The sequence below is a fragment of the Oryza brachyantha genome, chromosome 2 (assembly GCF_000231095.2).
Source record: "Oryza brachyantha chromosome 2, ObraRS2, whole genome shotgun sequence".
NCBI lineage: Eukaryota > Viridiplantae > Streptophyta > Magnoliopsida > Poales > Poaceae > Oryza > Oryza brachyantha.
This window is the reverse complement of record NC_023164.2, coordinates 24,937,227-24,957,437: the sequence shown is the minus strand read 5'-3', so window position 1 is coordinate 24,957,437 and position 20,211 is coordinate 24,937,227. Positions and strand designations below refer to the sequence as shown.

At 40.1% G+C, this 20,211-nt stretch overlaps 2 protein-coding genes across 2 annotated transcripts; both read left to right on the top strand.

The window, feature by feature from the left end:
- The first annotated feature begins 2,700 nt into the window (after positions 1-2,700).
- LOC102719086 (kinesin-like protein KIN-7D, chloroplastic) lies at positions 2,701-14,810 on the top strand. The gene is made up of 23 exons (XM_006649028.3): positions 2,701-3,243; positions 3,349-3,446; positions 4,894-4,983; positions 5,290-5,342; positions 5,916-5,981; positions 6,075-6,128; positions 6,213-6,272; positions 6,686-6,764; positions 6,977-7,044; positions 7,231-7,293; positions 7,391-7,495; positions 8,042-8,146; positions 8,475-8,582; positions 8,685-8,831; positions 9,555-9,737; positions 9,942-10,094; positions 10,279-10,500; positions 11,131-11,271; positions 11,353-11,478; positions 11,566-11,616; positions 12,711-12,758; positions 12,876-13,073; positions 13,867-14,810. Exons 1-23 carry the CDS (start codon positions 2,975-2,977, stop codon positions 14,383-14,385), a joined length of 3,006 nt encoding a protein of 1,001 aa, XP_006649091.2. The 5' UTR covers positions 2,701-2,974; the 3' UTR covers positions 14,386-14,810.
- A 1,464-nt stretch (positions 14,811-16,274) lies between these two features.
- LOC121053576 lies at positions 16,275-17,580 on the top strand. Its single transcript, XM_040521124.1, has 2 exons — positions 16,275-16,486; positions 16,587-17,580. The coding sequence occupies exon 2, from the start codon at positions 16,704-16,706 to the stop codon at positions 17,157-17,159; it is 456 nt and encodes a 151-aa protein (XP_040377058.1). The 5' UTR covers positions 16,275-16,486; positions 16,587-16,703; the 3' UTR covers positions 17,160-17,580.
- The last annotated feature ends 2,631 nt before the right edge of the window (positions 17,581-20,211 follow it).

Here is a 20,211-nt window from a genome sequence, read left to right as displayed (position 1 = left end):
TTCTGTGAGAGCAAGCATGCAACCAGGCAATTATTATTCAGTGAGGTGCAAGGAATCGATTATCTTAATCTCGATGGTTGAAAATAATAGACGGGTAGGACCCTGTATATCTTGGAGTGGAATGGCATTATGGCAGTAAACAAAGGCAGATGACTCAGCGGCCCAGCTACTTCGTATTTTTATAGTCGGTTTCTTTCTCGGTGTTGCACGCGGTTTAGTGTCCCAATCACGCAGATTTTTTTGTTTGGTGCATGGGCTTCTTCTGCAGGCGTATGGCCCATTTGGATCTCTGCATCTTCTGGATATGAGAATATGAGATACAAAGGACTAGTGAAGCTATGATCCTTCAGGCAGTTAAAGGACTTGTGAAGCTCTGGACTTGATGATGGCAGGTTCCGCTAGCTCGTGCTTCTGAATTCTGAATTTCCTTTCTCCTGAAACAGGCTTATAAATTGGATGAAGTGTCAAGTGGCACCTCCGATCGCCGACAGGAAAGCTTTAGTGGCTGTTTGGATCCAGGGACTTTTTTTTTTGTCCCTTCTCACATCGGATGTTTGGACGTTAATTAGGAGTATTAAAAATAGATTGATAACAAAACTAATTTCATAAATATAGGCTATTTCATTAGACAAATTTTTTAAGTCTAATTAAGCTACGATTAGCAAATGTTTACTGTAGCATCACATTCACTGATCATGGACTAATTACACTCAATAGATTCGTCTCGCGAAATAGTCTAAAATACCGGTTGGGTTTTATTAATAGTTTATATTTAATACTTCTAATTAATGTCTAAACATTTGATGTGACGGAGACTAAAAAAATCAAGGGGATCCAAACACCCCGAGGTCGTATTTTCAAATGCCTGCAGTGCAGGACACCAGTCAGTCCAAGGTTGCAGAGCATCTCCCAGCTGTAAAAAGAAATGAGCAGAGCATGAGCCCTAATGACGATGACATAAGAATCGAGAAAATCATATCATAGTGATGCTAATTGCTGCACCTGCGAATCGAATCTATGCTAAGTGCAGGACATAATCATACCATAGTACTCTATCATCCAAGCTGCTAAGGTAGTACGTCCAAGGCCACCATGTCCACTCGTTTCCATCATTGGATAGACCATAGACGTATACACCTCTTAGCATATTTGAGTGTACTAGCATATTTGAGTGTACTATATCGACGTTAATTTTCTTAGCCCACGGTACTGATCCAGTACTGTAATTGCAAGTAGCTACCATTCGTTGCCTTGTCACGTTGAGCCATGTGCGGTTCGCCGGTTCGTCACTGTCTCGTCGAATCGCTACTGACTGTCTCGCGTCGAATCGCCATGTCCACTGTCCAGTAGTCAAAACACAGTGCGAGCGCATGTGGTGCAAAGCGTGCACCTCTTGCCCACTCGCCGGCGGCTGACCAAGTGACGGAACAACCTCCATTTCCACGGCCTTCTTTTCTCGAACCAAACCTGGCGCAGGACCCCGCACAGTGGCACGCACCTGCAGTCTGCAGAGATGTAGTGTAGCCGCAGGATTGTGATTGTCTCCTGGGAAGGTCAGAGTATGGTGCAGTGCGCGTCCATGATCCGTGGAGGTGGCCAGAGTTCGCCGGGCGCGGCTCACGGGCAGACGCCTTGGAGCACGCGCGTTTGGCGCTTGGCGCGCGGTCCCGTGCCCGGCGCGGCGTGTGCGCGCGGGAACGTGAGGACCGACCGGGGAGCCGGGGATGCGGCCGAGGCGCCGCGCTGTTGGAAAACGACCGGCCGCGCGAGGACGCGGGCACGGAGATGGGGGGCGCGCCTGGCAGTGGTGTCGCTCGATCGGCGGGACCGCGCGCCGAGCCGCCGAAACGTTCGTCTTCGTCCTGTCCGCCCGCGAGTGCGCTGTGCGTGGCGGCCGTAGCGACCACGCGCGCGACAACGCTGATGTGTACAGGAGATCTCGGCGGGTGGCTGGCTACTGAACAACCGAACAGGGAGGTGTTATATTCGTCAGAGATTGTGCGACGCATTAAGAGAGGAATATATGCGCGAGGTTCCTATATGTTGATATTATTGCACCAACTAGAAATGGATGCAAAATAAGTAACGATTTGTTTGCTAGGAAGAATGATGTTGCTGGTCCATGAGTTCATCCCTCCAGCACAGCCACAACAACCATCATAACAATGTGCTCTACATCTACTGCCAACACGTTACAACAACAACCTTCGTCACTGTGTATTTAAAGTGAAGAATTAACATTTGCATCGAACATTTCCGGTGAGACAGGCAATTGATCAGCTATAAAATTTTATATAACAAGACTTATCCCAACGCACGTAGATATAGTACATTGACAAACTTGCCAATCGCACAGTCGTGCTGCCTTTCCATTTTCTCAATTGCAACCAGTGACTGAAAACACCAATAATCCTACCAGATCATCGTCATCAAAGCGTGCAAACTGTCGCCGCACCTACGTAACAGTTGGGAGAGAGGCCTTCCGTTCCGTACCATCCCAACGCAGCAACCAATCAAAATTCACCAAAACCCCCGGTAGTGACCCCGACGAGTCAACATCCACTCACCAACATGTGGAGCCATCAGCGTCCGTCCCCACAAGTCAGTGTCCTCTTCTCCCCCCACCCACCCCGTCCTGTTCCCCCGTGGCGTAATAAACCCACAGCCAGTTCACAGTTGGAAAGGAGAGAGAAGGGGAGAGGGGTGGTGGCTTTTCTTCTGTTCAACATTTTGCAGCGGCGTCCGCGTCCCCCTCCTCCCGCATCGCTTCCGGCGGAAGCAAAAAGGCGTGAGTGCGAAAGCCATCCGAAAGCCGCCACCCACGAGTGAGGGGGAGTGACCCAGGCGGAAAGGGAAAAGAGTGCCCTAGGGGAAAACTCCGCATAAAGCGGGCGATTAGCTTGGTGGATGCTTGGATTGGATCCAATGGCGGGTGCTCAAGCCGCGTGCTGCTAGATCTCGGCCTGCGGAGGCAATGGCGACGCGGCCGGCTTCGCGGCAGCGGAAGGCGTCTTCGGCGGCGGCGGCGGTGGTGGCCAGGAGTTTGACGCCGCAGCAGCAACAGCCGCAGCCGCAGCCGCAGTCGGGGTCGCCGACGTCGACGACCACCACCACCACGTCCTCGTCGCGGCTCACGCCGGAGCTCTCGCTCGACGGGCCCGCGTCCCCGCTGTTCGCTGGGCTTGACGAGGACCCCGCGCCCAAGGAGAATGTCACTGTCACCGTCCGTTTCCGGCCGCTCAGGTTCGTCTCGCTCTGCTTCTGGTGGTGCCGCCGTGGTGTTTCCTTTCGCTGCGCTTGGATTTGGGGAATGCAGTTTAATTTGGGATTTGGTTTTCGCGCGTGAAGCCCCCGCGAGATTCGGCAGGGGGAGGAGGTGGCGTGGTACGCGGACGGCGACACGGTCGTAAGGAGCGAGCAGAACCCCAGCGTTGCTTATGCTTATGGTACGTGCCTGCTCTAGATGGAATTCAACATTGGCGCTCTGCTTGCTGAATGCTGATTATCATCTCGTTTAGTATATGTGAAATTAGTTGAGTTCCATGAGAGCGATCGCCTTTTCATAATAAGGCTGGAGTATTAGGTGAGGTTGGTGTGAGTTCTACCAGCCTCTATCTGGAACGTGATACTTCCTTTTTTTTTGCGTTGGATGGCTGAAATTATCTTGTACCAGTTTGTATCTATTGCTCAAATAAGTGTCCCATAAATGCTTCTCAAATCTGTATTGTGACTAGGACCTATAGCTGTTCTTAGCAGTGCAATAGAAACAAAGTCCTGAAAACTCATGCTCAATTTCTGCTAAGTATTCGGTTTGCTTGTGGGGACTGTTATCAATCAGATAATTGTTGAGGTTCTCAATTATAACAGTCTTACAACTGGTGCACTGGGAACCTGGGAGTAAATTATGTGCAATCCTGTTGTTCCTGTGCTAAGACAGAATCTGTATGCTGAGTTGTATTCTGTGGTTCCATACAGGCTATTGTAAAAACAAGCCTTGTCACGTCAATATAACATGCTCTATTCATTTCTAAAGAAATCTCTGTTTGTATTTCAATGGCTCATCCGCTGTTGGATTTCCTATATACTAATTGTAAGAGATCTTGCATTAGCGGCATGACACGTTAGTTGAATGAAACATCCTCATAAGTTTTATTATAAAAATGTGAATGGACATTGTTTTCACTTCTCACCAATTGGTGGCTTAAAGCTTTGCAGTGAGTGGCTAAACATGTAAGCAACATCACAGGGGGTTCTTTAGTTGTGTTAGTGGCTTGTTTGATTTGGAAGCATAGAAACAGATGTGCATTTGAGGGGGCTTCGCCTAATTTCAATTCTATAATGCAGGATGTTAGAGATGAGGCCAAGTTATGGTGTATACTGGGGGCCAAAGGCTTTAGCAATTGGTGGTCGTAGTTTTTATTGTTCCTTTGGAATATTCTTATTTTCCTTTTTCCCATTATTGGCATGTATGAGTCCTCTTAGACTCATTTTCTCTTCTTGATATAATGATGCATAGCTCTCCTACATGTTTGAGAAAAAAATAAGTGTGAATGCAGCCATGCACATGTGCATGAAAGATTCAGTAGTTTACTTTAGCATATTGTATAAACTTTATACTTTATGCAATACTTTGGGAATCAGTTGTAGACACTTTCTGGTTAAGGCACCACAATTGTTGCTTGACCAAAAGACTTTCTGCATATGCTATTCTATGCTAAAAAAAATCTATTTCTTCTATAAGATAAGTTGAGCTACTCAAGTGAAGTATGCTCTATGCTGTGCCATCACATGGAAAAAGAGTATTATTTACAGGGCTATTCTAAGACTATCAGTATATGTTTTTATTCCCCTTCAAGTATAGTTGATCAGAGACTAATATTGTATGCTGTTCAGATCGGGTTTTTGCACCAACTACTACAACCCGTCAGGTCTATGATGTTGCTGCTCAACATGTTGTCAGTGGAGCCATGGAAGGAGTGAATGGTAATTGATGTTCACTATCCTTCTTATATAGGGTCATATATCATGATAACAGTTTGTTTACCTTTTCAAGCTAACTTTCCAGGGGAAAAAAACCTGGTATCTATTTACAGAATTCCATGATAATATGAGTATGAGATATCTTCTAAACATTATAGTGATACAGAGTTACAGTCTGGTTCTAAACCATATGTTGTTGCACATAGCACATCAATACACCATTCATTGATATGATGTAGTGATGGGTTGTTATCTTTTCTATTTCAAGCAAAAACTGATGTATAAATGTATATTTTTTTATCACCACAGGTACAATATTTGCATATGGTGTTACAAGCAGCGGGAAGACTCATACGATGCATGTGAGAACACTTATAGTTTCATGTTTCTACTAATATTATAATCTTAGATGTTATTGTGATGTTAATGGGCTTGTAGTATACAACCATATCATGCATCCAGAAAAAATCCGCAAGCAGTCAAGTTATCATAAATACTTGTGGTTATGTAGCTCCTCTTTTCTTAACTACTTAAAAGCACAGTTGTCCTCCTTCCGTCCCTCCTCCCACCATAGGCGCAGATCGCTGGAGAATAAAACAATTGGCCCAAAAGAAACCCCCAGCACATTGCCATTGATATGGGCCTGTTGCAATGCACAGGGTCTGTGACTAGTCTAACAAAATGTCAGGCTTGTCTCCTAAGTCCAGCAACTGTCATCCGTTAAATGCTACTGATAATCCAATATCATCACCATGTAATTTTCTAAATGTAGTGTGGTTACCATTCACTGACATAGGCAACTTTCATCTCCCATCATATTATCTGTGACTTATGATAAACTTTACCTTTTCGTTTTTTATGTCTGGCTAGGCTTACGTTGTGTAATAAAAAATGTTTCTCTTATATTTGAAATGTTCCTCTATATCTTGATGTAGGGAGATCAAAGATCCCCAGGAATTATACCTTTGGCTGTCAAAGATGCATTTAGCATTATACAAGAGGTAACTTCTTAAACATGGACCTATCATGTATATACAAACAAACTTATGATGATGCATTGTGCACTTATGTCACTTCCTGACTTTTCATTGTAGACACCAAATCGTGAGTTTCTCTTGCGAGTGTCATACTTGGAAATTTACAATGAGGTTTGTCATTGCAATCATATTTGTATCATCGTGTTAACATATTCATTTGTTGTACTGTTCTAATTGAGGTTTAATTGAATTTAGGTTGTCAATGATCTTCTCAATCCTGCTGGACAGAACTTACGAATTAGAGAGGATCCTCAGGTGGTAGCATGTGCATTGTCAATTAAGATTTAAGAGCTCTTTCATGTACAAATAAGGCACTAGAGTTATTTGCATATCAACTACAAACAAACCAGAGATTTCTGGAGGATTGTTGCTGGCGTTTGTATCTGGATATTCCCTCCAAAGACAGCTTTGGCTTGTTCTTCAAATGAGTAGAGTAAAAAAACATTGTAAAGTTAAGTACAAACATTTCCAGGCATTTGCTTAGTCATTAGAGACAATGGCATCATGCATTGTTCCTCTTTGTGCGAAATAGATCTTTTGATACTTCATACCTCTTATGGTAGCGTGCATTGAAGTTCATTCCTAAACTTTATAGAATTTTGAATGAATGTAAAGTATCATTTCATGTAATTGACTGATTGTTTCTCCACCTAAATTTACTTTTCCAGGGAACATTTGTTGAGGGTATCAAAGAAGAAGTAGTATTATCTCCTGCACATGCTCTATCCCTCATTGCCGCCGGAGAAGGTATTTTTTTTCTTATGATGACCGTCTTTTAGAATTTCTCATTTTGTTTAGTATTCCAGCTTTCTCATTCTTTTTAGTATCACTAACATTTGATTGTTTGCAGTAGCAACCCATCAGGATTGCAATTTATAAAAATGACCATAACTACAAGTTCTCTTTCATTAATGTCGATCAGTGTGCTCTCGAATCATTGTGTTTATTCTTATTTGCAGAGCATAGACATGTTGGATCCACTAACTTCAATCTACTAAGTAGCAGAAGTCATACAATTTTCACACTGGTAAGGCTAATGTTGCTTCCCTTTAAGAGATTTTTATTTATATAACTTTGGAATACTGATATTTGCACTGCTGATTTGCAAATTATCAATTGAATGCAAAACATACTTCTCGCTAGTGGAAGAGCACTAGCAACTAGATATCAGGATATGATCATCATATTTTTCATTTCGTTTTGTTATCTGCAGACTGTAGAGAGCAGCCCTTGTGGTGAGTCTAATGAAGGGGAGGCGGTCACCTTCTCACAGCTGGTGGGTTTGGCTCCTGCTATTTTTCTTATTCTAAAATATCACCACACCTTTAGGTTTTCACTTTTCTCTTGACCATATTGCCAAAACATGTATGCAGAACCTCATCGATCTGGCAGGTTCAGAGAGCTCAAGAGCAGAAACTACTGGAGTACGCCGAAAAGAAGGATCTTATATCAATAAAAGCTTGCTAACACTTGGAACTGTAAGTTTCATGATGTCCAGTTTTTAGCTTTGCATCACAAGATCTTTACATCCTGGTATAATGGGTGGCAGGAGCTGTTTTGCTAATGGTTTATTTGTTCAACCTAGTATGTTCCAAGCTCTAACGTGTTCTGTTGACTGCTTGACTTTATGCTGATACATTCACATGTAGTTTACGGTTAAATGAATTCAGTTTACAAGTAGCACAATGCCGCAAACCATGAACCATGGAATTTGAATTGGGGACACATTGTACTTGTTTGTTTACTTGAAATGTTGTTCTAACAGCTTTGCTTGTATATGGTTTGTCCATGCCTCATTTGATTTAACTAAATATATATTTACCTAGTTATTTAGGGCTAAGAAATTATATTGTTTTATCAAGGAAACAACTAGTCGTTTAACTTTCACCATATGTGTTTCCAATAATCTAGCTAAACACTCATTTAATTCATTTTGAACTCTTTTCATATGTATTTGCTGCCCTGATTAATGTCATCATTGGTTGGAAGTTAAGAAGCTCCTTTTTTTCCCTTTTCTTTTTCAGGTGATATCGAAACTTACCGATGGAAAAGCTACACATATTCCATTTCGTGATTCAAAACTAACACGTCTTCTTCAGTCATCCTTGAGTGGTCAAGGACGTGTTTCAGTAAGTTGCTCTTTGTCTGCTCAGAACCTCAGATGATGGTTAAAGCATATATTACTCCCCCCATCTCATAATATAGATGTTTTTACCTTTTCTTAGAGATTAAGAGGGTGAAATTAAATGAGGGATGGTTGTGATTGGTTGGGATGAGAAAGTAAGTGAAGAAATTAAATGATAGATGGTTGTGATTGGTTGAGATGACGATGTAGGTGGAGTAGCTATACTATGAGACAAATTTGAATGCTAAAAGTAGTTATATTTTGAGACGGAGCGAGTATTTTATATTTGATGTGATTTAGATGTGATAACTTCATTCTGTTATCCTTTGCAGCTGATTTGTACAGTGACCCCAGCCTCTAGCAACTCAGAAGAGACCCATAATACACTGAAATTTGCCCACCGTGCAAAGCGCATTGAGGTCCAAGCATCACAAAACAAAGTAGGTTTTATGTTAGCAGGAATTCTTAACCAGTACTTTTGTTCCAATATCATATGAAGAGTTTTTGACATATTCTCCTGAATATTTCTTTATGTTCTGCAGATTATAGATGAAAAGTCTTTAATAAAGAAATACCAGAATGAGATTCGCAGATTAAAGGAAGAACTGGAACAGCTGAAAATGGGTATTATTACTGGTACTCCACTGAAGGATTCTGGAGAAGATAACATCATCCTTTGGAAACAAAAGGTGCAATACTGTTTTGTTGCAATTGGCCCCTTACTGCTCACATTATGCTTAAACTGCATGTACGCTATATCTGCTATGCTATTGGTGTATGCTTGAACTGTGCTGTAGATTATACAATTATATGAAAAGGTCCATTTTACTCCCACAAACTAATTGATTGGACCAGCTAACTCCTTAAACTATTTTTGGGCTCATTTTACCCCTTTAACTATTAAAAATAGTTCACTTTACTACTTAATAATATTTCTCTTTGTTGCTATTGTTAATACAAGTTGTATTTTAAGCTGGATTTTTTTAGAGCCATAGATGACACCATTGTCGAAGTTTAAGAGTATTTTTAATTTTTTTCTTGACTATTTGCTTGAACTTTGAAATATTGATGTGCTTCCAACCTATGTAAACAGTTTGAAGAATTGTAAAAGATTGGAGAGACACAAGTTGTATTGCATCTATCATCCTAACAAAATTTCAGTGCAAACTATGGCTAATTAGAGAAACAAAAAGTAGAAGTAACGTTAGAGAGTAATTTGAATTGTTTCCAATAGTTCGGGGGTGTAAAATGAGCCAAAAAATAGTTTAGGGGGTTAAGTGTTCCAATGAAATAGTTTGGGGAGTAAAATAGACTTTTTTCTAATTAATATTTATGTTAGAAAGTGTCACATGTTCGATTTGTTGGTGTATGAGTGTATCATCCTAACCATAGTTTGTTTATCATATGAAAAGCTAGAAGATGGTAACGTCAAGCTACAGTCTAGGCTGGAACAAGAGGAAGAAGCTAAAGCTGCTTTGCTTGCAAGGATACAGCGTCTCACAAAGCTTATCCTGGTTTCCACTAAGGCAACCCAGACTTCTAGATTTTCTCCACATCCTGGACCAAGAAGAAGACATTCTTTTGGGGAAGAGGAGGTATGTTCATAGATTGTTATGATGTTAGACACATTAGTTAGACTTTCGTATTAGTTTTCTTTTGTTATTTTCATACTTTTGGCAATAAATAGGCAGACCCTGTTTCAGTGCTTCTGCAGAGATTTGGGAGTTGCTACTTTGTTTTTCATCATATTTAGTATGGGTAACTTCCTCTATGATAATATTTGCTTGCACAAATTGCAGCTTGCATACCTACCTTACAGAAGACGAGATATCATCTTGGATAATGAAAACAACGAATTACTTTCTCCTGTCGAAGGACTTGGTATGACACTTGAAGATTCGAAGGAGGAGAAAAAGAATCGGAAAGGAATTCTTAACTGGTTTAAACTTCGGGTATAGTTAAATTCTGAATTTTGCCATAGTCCATACGTTCAGCTCTTTCAATTTATCTTTTACTTAGATGCAAGTTGAATTATCAAGAATAATTACAGCATAGATGAACTAACACACATCAATCCTGATTTTGAAATTGAATAGTTGATTTACACAAACACTTTCCCATGGTTCTATTGTCCAGAAACGTGATGGTGGAGCTTCTATTCTGACAAGTTCAGAAGGCGACAAGTCCAGTTTGACTAAATCAACTGCTCCTTCAACACCTATTGGAGAGAGTGTTAATTTTCCTTCTGAACCAAGAATATCAAATTCTTTGGTTGGTGAGAGTGCATCTGTTGATCTCTTTAGCATTGGCCATGGGGAGTTCCCTACTGACAGCCTTCCCGGAGAAGAAACACCTCTGGTAGGTCACATGCATTTTTGGTAGTTAAAGGCTAAATTTTATCATATGTGGAGTATCACTTAAACAAACAAAAGTTGATGTGTGCACACATACGTCTAAAGCAGAAAAGGACTTGTGATGACTTCTAGTTAAAATTTTAAACCAACCCATCACTTGTAAAATATCTTTGATCTGCTCATGGTATACTGGATTATGAAGCACTCCTTTTGGACACAGCCAACAGCTGAAGTTTGTTTATTGTAGTATGTTTTGCTGCCTAACATGTATTAACTATAAGAGCATAATTTTACGTTCAAGTTTTGAACCATATTATTTCAGAAATTTTGACGTGTTATACTTGGATGGTTCATGGTCTAGAGTACATGATATGATGATACATCGGTAGATTACTGAGACAATCACTGGCAGTTCAAACATGTACTAATATGGACTTCTCTATAGACAGGTCAATATAATTGCAGATCCTAGTTGATATAATATAAACATCATGGTGTTTTAGTATGTTATCTGATGCAAAATAAATAAATAATAAAACAAATGGATTGTTTGTTGAACTATGGTATTGTTGCCTACTTGCCTATGCTGGATTGCCCTACATGTTACTTTTTTGGATGCACCATTTGTTGACAGGCCAGCAGAAAAACAATAGATCATGTTGACTTATTGAGAGAGCAATTGAAGATTTTGTCAGGGGAGGTTGCACTTCATACAAGTGTCCTAAAGCGCCTTACGGAGGAAGCTGGAAGGAGCCCAAATAACGAGAAGATTCAGGTACTCTTTTACCTGATGTTCAATTTTGTGTGCTCTTAAAAGCTTTTCACTATGTAAACTCACCTTTTTTTACATATAAAGATGGAAATGAAGAAGGTTACTGATGAAATTAAGGGAAAGAAACATCAGATAGCGTCTTTAGAAAGACAGATACCTCATTCCATTTCAAATAATCAAGGGATGATCGACAAGTTAGAACTTACACCGGTAACATCCTGCATTCGCTGCTGTTCATGTTGTTTCGTTCTGAGTATTCTATTAACCAATTTGATGGTTTTACTATTGGTTTTCCAGTCTTATGCTGAACTACTTGAGCAACTCAATGAGAAATCCTTCGATCTTGAGGTACTGAAAAAGTCTGTGTCCTTCACAATCTTTCATGTGTATTTTAGGGTCTGTGCCCTTCATAGTCTTTCATGTGTATTATACAAGGGTTTATTAAAAATTCATGAACCAAAAGAAATATATAAAGTTTTAGATATGAATTTTATCAAATAACCACTCAACACTCCCTATGAGGTGTTGATGATGCATGCACACTCCCTATTATGAAGTTTCAAGCTCAATTTACATGACTGTCACATACGTCACAAGTAATTGCTCCAAACCTTCTTTCAGTGAGTACCCACTTTTGGAAACTAGTTTCTTTCAAAATTATTCTAACTGAGTATTGTCAGCGATTTTTGTTCTGTTCTAGAAAATACATAACTTTAATTAGTTTTATTGAGTGCACAGATTTCAAATTGTATGTGTTTGTTTTTTCATTCAATAGTATTTCCTCTGTTTCAAAATAGGTGTATCAGTTTTGTACACGATTTCCAGTCTTATACTTTGGCTATTAATTTCTTTTATAATATATTACTCCTTCCGTTTCATATTGTAAGAATTTTTTGACTGTCTAGATTCATCTATTGATCGATGTTTATTGTTTGTATATATGTCTAGATTTATTAGCGTCCATATGAAAAATACAAAGTCTTACTTTGTGAAATGGAGGTAGTATCGTAAACTATAAATTAACATCATATGAAAATATTTTCAAATACAAATCTAATGGCATTACATGCATGACAAAACACGCATTGTTCATTGTCAAAATTTTCGAATGTTGACTTTTGTGGAAAACAAGGGTGCCTTGTATTTTAGAACTGAGGGAATACTCCCTTTATTATGCAATATAACTCCATTGTCATGCAACGTATGGTGATCAAACAAAATGTTAACCCCCTTATGAACTTACTATCGTTTAAGTTCAGATTGGGATCCGCACCCCTTCACTTTCTTTTGGAGGGAAATCTATACTTGTGCATAATTAAGATACACCTTTGTGTAGGTTGTTATTATTTTATTATATGAACAGTACATTATTGCTATCATGTGAATGTGCAGATCAAGTCTTGTCTGTGAGGCCTCATTTGGCCTTTTTGTTTTAATTGCAGGTGAAGGCTGCAGATAACAGAGTAATACAAGACCAGCTAAATGAAAAGGTCAGATGTGCTAGAAAATCATTATTTTTCTGGATTTTTTCGGGACTTTTTGAAAGTTGACTGGTGGAATAATTGAAATCTGTTTATACCGTGCCTCTGAATATCTTTTATGTCCAGACAACTGAATGCATGGCATTACAAGAGGAAGTTGCTCACCTAAATGAGCAGCTTTACCGAGCTCTTCAAGCTAAGGATTCACTGTCAAATAGCATTATGATGAATAATGCAGGAATCCATGAAATTGATAATCATGCTGGTCAAGACCCATCAGTTCCAAGAGAGATCTCTGGTGAAATGGTGCCAAAAGAACCACAGGTTTAATTTTATCTTCTTTCTTTCTTTCATATACTGGGCCAACAGATCAGAACATAAACCGCTTAGAACCTCATTTAAAATTTAAGTTCCTCAGTTAGAATGGCTGTTTCCCGTATAATAGCTTATTAACACCATATTTTCACAGTACCCTTCACAGCTATGCACACTTCTATTTCCCCACAGGCCACAGCAACACAGCCATCAGAATAAAACCCTTTTTTTTCCCTCGGACATGAGAGAACATTGTTTGTGTGAATAAAAAGCCTATCTTGACCGGTTGACCCTGTGTAATGGGGCGAGGATGAGATTCAGTTTATATTGATCTTTTCCGATAGGCAGATATCCCAAATTGTGTGATCATGGCTGCGTTCTTTTGTGGTTGAAGATGAAAGATTATCTGATTTTTTAATAGCTATTTAATTGTATAAATGATAAAATTAATCACTGAAAAGTTGAAAATCTACTCTAGGAAGGCAAGATGATGAACTTTTATACAGAAATTTTTTGCAAAAACATATCATTTAGTAGTTGGAAAGCGTGTGCGCAAAATCCAAGGAAAAATCTGAGAAAAATCTAGCAAAATAATGCTGCCCAAGAACTTTCATGCAACCACTATGTCCTAATTTTTCCATACTTTAGAGTTGAAAAACATTCATTGTAGTTTTTCTTATTTAAGTATCACCAGTGAGTATATGACTCAATATGAGCTTTGGCTGTGCCATATGAGCTTCTCTGTATGGGGTAGTTGGCTTCCATATTTATCTTACACTTCATTCTTTGGGCTGTCCTTCAGTCAGCTGAGATTGATGAGCTGAAGCAGAAGGTGTGTGAGCTGACTGAAGTAAAAGCTCAACTAGAGGCTCGCAACCAGAAGCTACTAGAAGAAAGTACGTACGCGAAAGGCTTGGCTTCAGCTGCTGGAGTTGAATTGAAAGCCTTGTCAGAAGAAGTCACCAAGCTCATGAACCAAAACGAGAAGCTTGCTTCTGAGTTGGCATCGGTGAGAAGTCCAACCCCACGTAGAGGAAACAATGGACTGATGAGAGGTACTAGGAGGGATAGCATCAGTAGACGACATGAACCTGCTCCAAGAAGAGACAACAACGCAGGCTATGAGAGAGAGAAGGCATTAGAGGCTGTGCTTATGGAGAAGGAGCAAAAAGAAGCAGAACTCCAAAGGAAAATTGAGGAGTCAAAGCAAAAGGAAGCCTTCTTGGAAAGTGAGCTTGCAAACATGTGGGTTCTAGTGGCAAAACTGAAGAAGTCTCAAGGCCATGATCTTGAGGATTTTGACACCAAATATGGCTCGTGACATAGTAACTCTAGGCTAATTAATTATCAGTAGTGCGCCTGGCTTGGATACGTCTGTATGTATGTAAGATATAAGAGATTTGTACCAGGTTTCCTGTTGCAGTGTGAATTAGTGTCCCATCTTGTATATTCGCCGGTTGATCAAAGTTGTGAGAGGTCTTGTCGGGGCTCATGTGCTGAGAGCTTCCACATAATTGCTGCAATGGGTTTTTGGATTCTCCTGTCACGGGTGCCCCAGCTAAATGTCTAACATGTTTTAGCACTGCTCATCCTGCTCATGGAAGAACTTCGGTTTGTGAATAGATTCAGCGCGAGTGAACCACATTGATTGTTTTGTCAGTAAACACTTTGTAATTTTCCTGTGGGATGCTTCAATAATGTAATAGTCAGACCTCTTGTGGTCCGACGTTGGTTTTGGGAATGCAATGTTTGATTTGCCATACCTGCTCCGTTTTCTTCCATATAACGTTCCTGCATGATACTCCTTGTCTTAAAATCAATAAATTGCCTTCGAGTGTGCACTTCTTCTTGCATGATATTATATCAGCATGCAGCCATGCATCAGTGTTGCATTAAAAACACGGAGTACATCTAAGAAATGGAAAACACGCATCGTGCTGATTAGGGGCTGTCCACGAGCTAAGCTCGAGCGAGCTTGAATCGAGCCTTTGTCATCTTCGAGCTTTGAAACAGGCCTGGCTCGAGCTTGACTACTGACCTCGGTTTGTAAGTAGTATAATACATGTTTTGAGGATAATTTCTTGATAAAATTAATTAATTCCTACTTAATAATATCAATGGAAGAGGAGTAAAAGAGATAAGGGTTTAGGGTTAGGGTGAATTTCCTGTTGCAGTGTGAATTAGTGTCCCATCTTTTATACATGTTTTGAGGTCTCCAAGTTTGGGATAAACCCTAAACATAAATATATGATGCCCATATATGCTAATTCATCACGTGGATAAATAACAATGACATATTTGATCAACTAGTTTATTAAATAAATAGTTAAAAATATATTGTTAGGCTGGTTTGAATCTCGAACTTGGCTCAACAAAGCTCATGAGGTTATATAAAAGCTCGGGCATGACTTGTTTGGAGATCGAACCGAACTTGAATTGAGCCTATAATGAACCAAGCTCGAATATCTCACGAACCTTAAGCTTTTCTGACAACCCAGTGCTAACAGTAGAAAGCAAATCATGGGTCAAGGCGGGCTTGCAAGGAACAAGGCTGAGGCTTTCTTCCAAACTTGGAGAAAGTGCATTTTAGGTCCTCCACTATAGGTCAAGATGATTCTAATAAAGCGATTTTTTCCTCAAAACTTGGCCAGTCAAGTTCACGAACCATCTCCCTGATGCATTTCTTACTACAAAAGGGCTACCTGATGCTCACCTGTAGTAGATAGGCAGTGTAGTACTAATCACTAAGCAAGGCTCACTTTAGAGCAGCTACAGTAGCAGACTATAAGCTAGCTATAAATATATTTTAAGAAGATAAGAGAGAAAAAAGAAGGGTGTAGCCAGCTACAGCACAGACTCCAAGACGCATATTTGTATGATAGGTGGGACCAAATATTAGTTGTGTAATCTATGCTATGGTATAAATTGGTTATTAAGTTGGCTATAGATAAGTTAGAGCCAACAGTTAACTATACTATTGAACTCGCTCTTATTGCTTGGATTGGGTGTAGATAGGAGAAGGGAAAAGGTTGGAAATCTAACACTGACAGGATGATTGAAACAATTGGACCCTTTCGTAGTGCAAGTCTGAGTAACCGGTTGGCAAAATGTGCCTCCTCACCCAGTCACCCGCGGCAATCTCCAACGCACGCCAAAAGCTTCTGCAAATTGCCAGTGCCCCACCATCCATGCCACGGTGCCATGGTCATCGCCTCGTCGCAAAGCTCCTTTTCCGCCAACTCGCCGAGCGCCTCCGAAACAAAAGGCGCACCCTGCTGTCGCGACGCTTTCCAAGCCCAAGCTGACCGCTGACGGGGTCGGCGCCTCGGCGGCGGCGGCAGAGCGGCACGCGTCGCCGCGCGGTTCGTCCGCTCTCGCGTTCATCCCCCGAGCTAAGGAATCGCGGAATCCCCTCGCACCAAGTAAAGCGCGGCTCAACTCTCGCAAGTGTCCCGCCCGATTTATTCCTTTCTTTTCTCCCGCGCATATAAACCAGCTGCCATCTCGTCTTCTCCCTTGCAGGCTTGCAGCTGCAGAGTCGCAGTTTCAGGGAGACGTCGCCGGCAAGAACAGCACGGGGCGCACGGCACGTACGCGCGGGCGCAGCAGGAGGATCGAGGAGGAGGTGGTGGTGCAGGCATGGCGAGCGTTGGCTACTACGACGACCGGCGCTACGGCGGCTACGCGCAGCCGGCGGCGGACGGGGCGGGGACGACGTCGCTCCACCTCTTCCTCTTCCTGGCCACCGCCTCGCTCCTCGGCGCCGCCTCGCTCTACTCGCGCTGCGAGTCCGCGATGGAGAGCCTGTTCGACCAGGTCCGGATCGTCGTCGTCCTGTCCCCGCTGCTGCTCCTGCTCGCGATGCAGTACTGGGGGGCCGCGAGCGGCAGTGGTGCCGGCGGCGGGCGGCGGGCGGGTCTCTCGTCGCTGCTCATGGCGCCGCTGGTGGGGGAGCACGGCGGCTGGTACGATCAGCGGCGGGACGGCTCCTCTCCGTGGGGCGTCGCGCTGGCGCTGGCGCTCGTTCTGCTGCTCATCTCCTACCAGTCTTGCTTCCAAGATTGGTGGTTCCCGCTTGTTAACCGCCGCCGGTGAGCCAATCACCGCCGACGAGAGCAGTGCAATTGGCAACCCGCCACGCCTTGCTCTCATCCATGGAGACAGGGATCCGATCAACTGCGATCGATTAGCAAGTTGAAAACTTCCGATCACTGGTTCATTCCACGGATGGAACATGCTTAGCCGCGCGATTTATGCTCCATTTTAGTATTAGTTACTGTATTATTAGTAGTTCGTAGTACTCTGTTACTCATCAGTCATCACTGGTTTCGCTGCTGGAGGAGGGGAAAAGGATAGGTAGGGGATATTTTTGCTGCATGGACATTGGAATCTGGACTCTGGTGTCTTGAGCTATTAGGCATTAATTATCCATTAATATTGGATGTAAATGTAATGGCAGCATACTGTGACACTGACACACTGCTGTGTGCTATAAATAAGACAGTTCAAGCAAGTATATCTCCGGTTCATAATAAATTTATTTTTATTTACATGTCCAAGTATTATTAATTTGTCTTATTTAAAAAAATTATAAAAAATTTAAAAAATTAGTCACGTATAAAATACTATTTATGTTTTATCGTCTAGTAATAAATAATCCTAAAAATATTTTAAATAAGATAAAGAGTCAAAATATTATATCTAAAAACTAAAAAATAAACTTATTTTGGGACGAAGGCAGTAGAGATTTTATTTGGATGAGCAAGTTGGTCATCTTTTGTGAAGAACAAGTTCAATGTTTTATCAATAATTAAAAATAATTTATTGATAAATTTTTATATACGTATTCATATCTATCTAAAAGTAAAAACTGAAAAAATAATGTGAACAAATCTCAAAACCAATTAAAATTTAAATTTTGTACTTGCAAGATGGGGCAGCGGGTCTTAACTTTTCATCAGTCTGCTTGACTATACCAAGATCAATTTGCTCAACGTTTTAGACAACTTCTCCCTTAATAATCACCGAGTACCCACCTGACTTGTAGATTGTGTTCGTACGTGGTCATTGTGAAGTTGATTTTGAAAACTCTTAGATCGTTATCTATTTTCCTATCTTTGATTTTAATAGCTAAGAAAATATATATAAAAGTTTTATATATAAATTATTTTTTAATTATTAATAAATAGTTTTGTTTATGCTTATTTAAATAAAAGGTTGAGGCTACATGTTTAGAAGTAGGAGATACTTCGAAATCTTGTCGATAAGCACCGCCTAGTGTAATGCCCTGTAGCCCTAGCTGAAGCATGCTTAAATAATTATGGAAGATCCGAGCTAAACCAGAATATTTGTGCAACACCTTACGGTAGTCTCAAATGAGGTTTCATGAAGTTGTCATACACCTAGTTTCATGGTCACGAAACCTTTGGTATCGTTACTAAATCCTCGGTAACAAAGTGAAATTTACACTAAGGGGTCTGAGGTGTTTTAGCAATCAAACGCTCTCTGCATGAAATAAACTTTTAGTAATAATTAAATGTTTTATTTAGCTTTAGAAATGATGAGTAACTGTTTTATTATGTATCGTTTTATCAAGTTAAAACTGAGTATTGAGACTTTCCTTCTTAGTATTGCAGAATTGTGCCATTTGTCGCATGTTAAACAAAGCATGGCAAATAGTAGCATGGAAAAGATTAATAAATGACAGATCTTTCGAAAAAAGAAAGATTAATAAATGACAGGAAAGATGGAATCCTGTTCTTGACTTTCCGACTCTCTCGTCTTTCGGCTGTTGATCGACGGCCGGTTAAAGCTGCTTTCTGCGCTAATGACGGTGTGGGCTACTGCCTACTCCCGTACACATGTTGCCGAAAAGCGGAGATCAAAAGTACTCCGTATTACATAATTCTCGTTGACGCCTACACACCTGGAGCTTCTTTTCTATTGTGGCTGTTTACATCATCTACCGTGGTTCAGATAAGGCTAAGAATCCAGTAAAGGTTGGAACTATATCACTTTTACAAAAACGGTTCCCAGTTACTCCAAATTTCACCGTTTTAAATTTATATTGACTTTGTGACGATGAGAAATTAGAAAAATCAAAGTTTTTTATATGGCTAGAAATGGAAATATAGCCACTTCTACAGAAACGGTACTCGATCAGCAGAAATTTCCGGCACTGTTTTCATCCCCATGAGACTTCTCCTGTTGTGGTTGTTCAGCTTAGCCAGTAGAGTAATAAGATACTTTTTAAGTCAATTCTCTACTTGCTTCTAAAATTATGATGACTCATCATACCTCTGATATTTACTTTTTATCTTTTCTGTACCTTTGAATTCTTTTGGATCTCCTACGTATTCATTCTGTTAGTTCTTATAAGAAATGACCATAATGCTCATATTGGAAGTTAGAAATCTCCAACATAGAAATTATTTTGGGTTGTGAAAAAAAACTAAAGGCTAAAAAACTGAATATGCAGTTCTGGATTTCAAAACTTTGATAGGTAATTCCATTGAAATATCAAAAAAGACAAATTTTGCATCAAATTTGCAAAATACCTTTTAACGAATATGCACTGGAAAAATATCCATTTGTAAAAAAACAAAGGGGTATAATTATTTGATCAAAAAATGGAAATCATATTTAACATTTTAAATAAATATCAAAAAAAATATGATGAAATCCATAAAATTACACCAAAGTTTAGTATTAAAAATGTTTCTCAAAAACTGATGTATGGATTTAAACCACATTCCTAAAATCTGTTCGAAAAATTAGATTTTATTTTCTTTTAAATTTTTCACTAAGTGATTCTTTACAAGTTTGTGTTATTTAAATAAAAAAATTATCGCATTGCAATTTATAAAGTAAACAATATGTAACTATGAGAGATGGGTAATATTGTTATTTTAGAAAAAATTAATAGTAAAATAACGGGATGGGCATAGAGAGAATCAAAATAAAAGCCCAAGGATATTAAGGGGATAGAGAAAAATTAAAGGCACAAAAATGATCGATCAAATTCTCAAGGGTAGCTAGGGAATCTCCTCATAATTGTGTTGTGCAATATTGAGTTATAACAGCCAGTTATACGTAATTTTAAAAAAATTTAAACTAAATTAAAGTATACTCACTTCAAATTTGAAGT

What these genes read in the sequence shown, in the direction of transcription:
- LOC102719086 (XM_006649028.3), top strand. Translation starts at nt 2,975, where the DNA reads ATGGCGACGCGGCCGGCTTCGCGGCAGCGGAAGGCGTCTTCGGCGGCG. An exon ending in GAATTAGAGAGGATCCTCAG is followed by an intron (nt 6,273 to 6,685) that starts GTGGTAGCATGT and finishes TTACTTTTCCAG; the next exon opens with GGAACATTTGTTGAGGGTAT. An exon ending in GTGGTCAAGGACGTGTTTCA is followed by an intron (nt 8,147 to 8,474) that starts GTAAGTTGCTCT and finishes TATCCTTTGCAG; the next exon opens with CTGATTTGTACAGTGACCCC.
- LOC121053576 (XM_040521124.1), top strand. Translation starts at nt 16,704, where the DNA reads ATGGCGAGCGTTGGCTACTACGACGACCGGCGCTACGGCGGCTACGCG.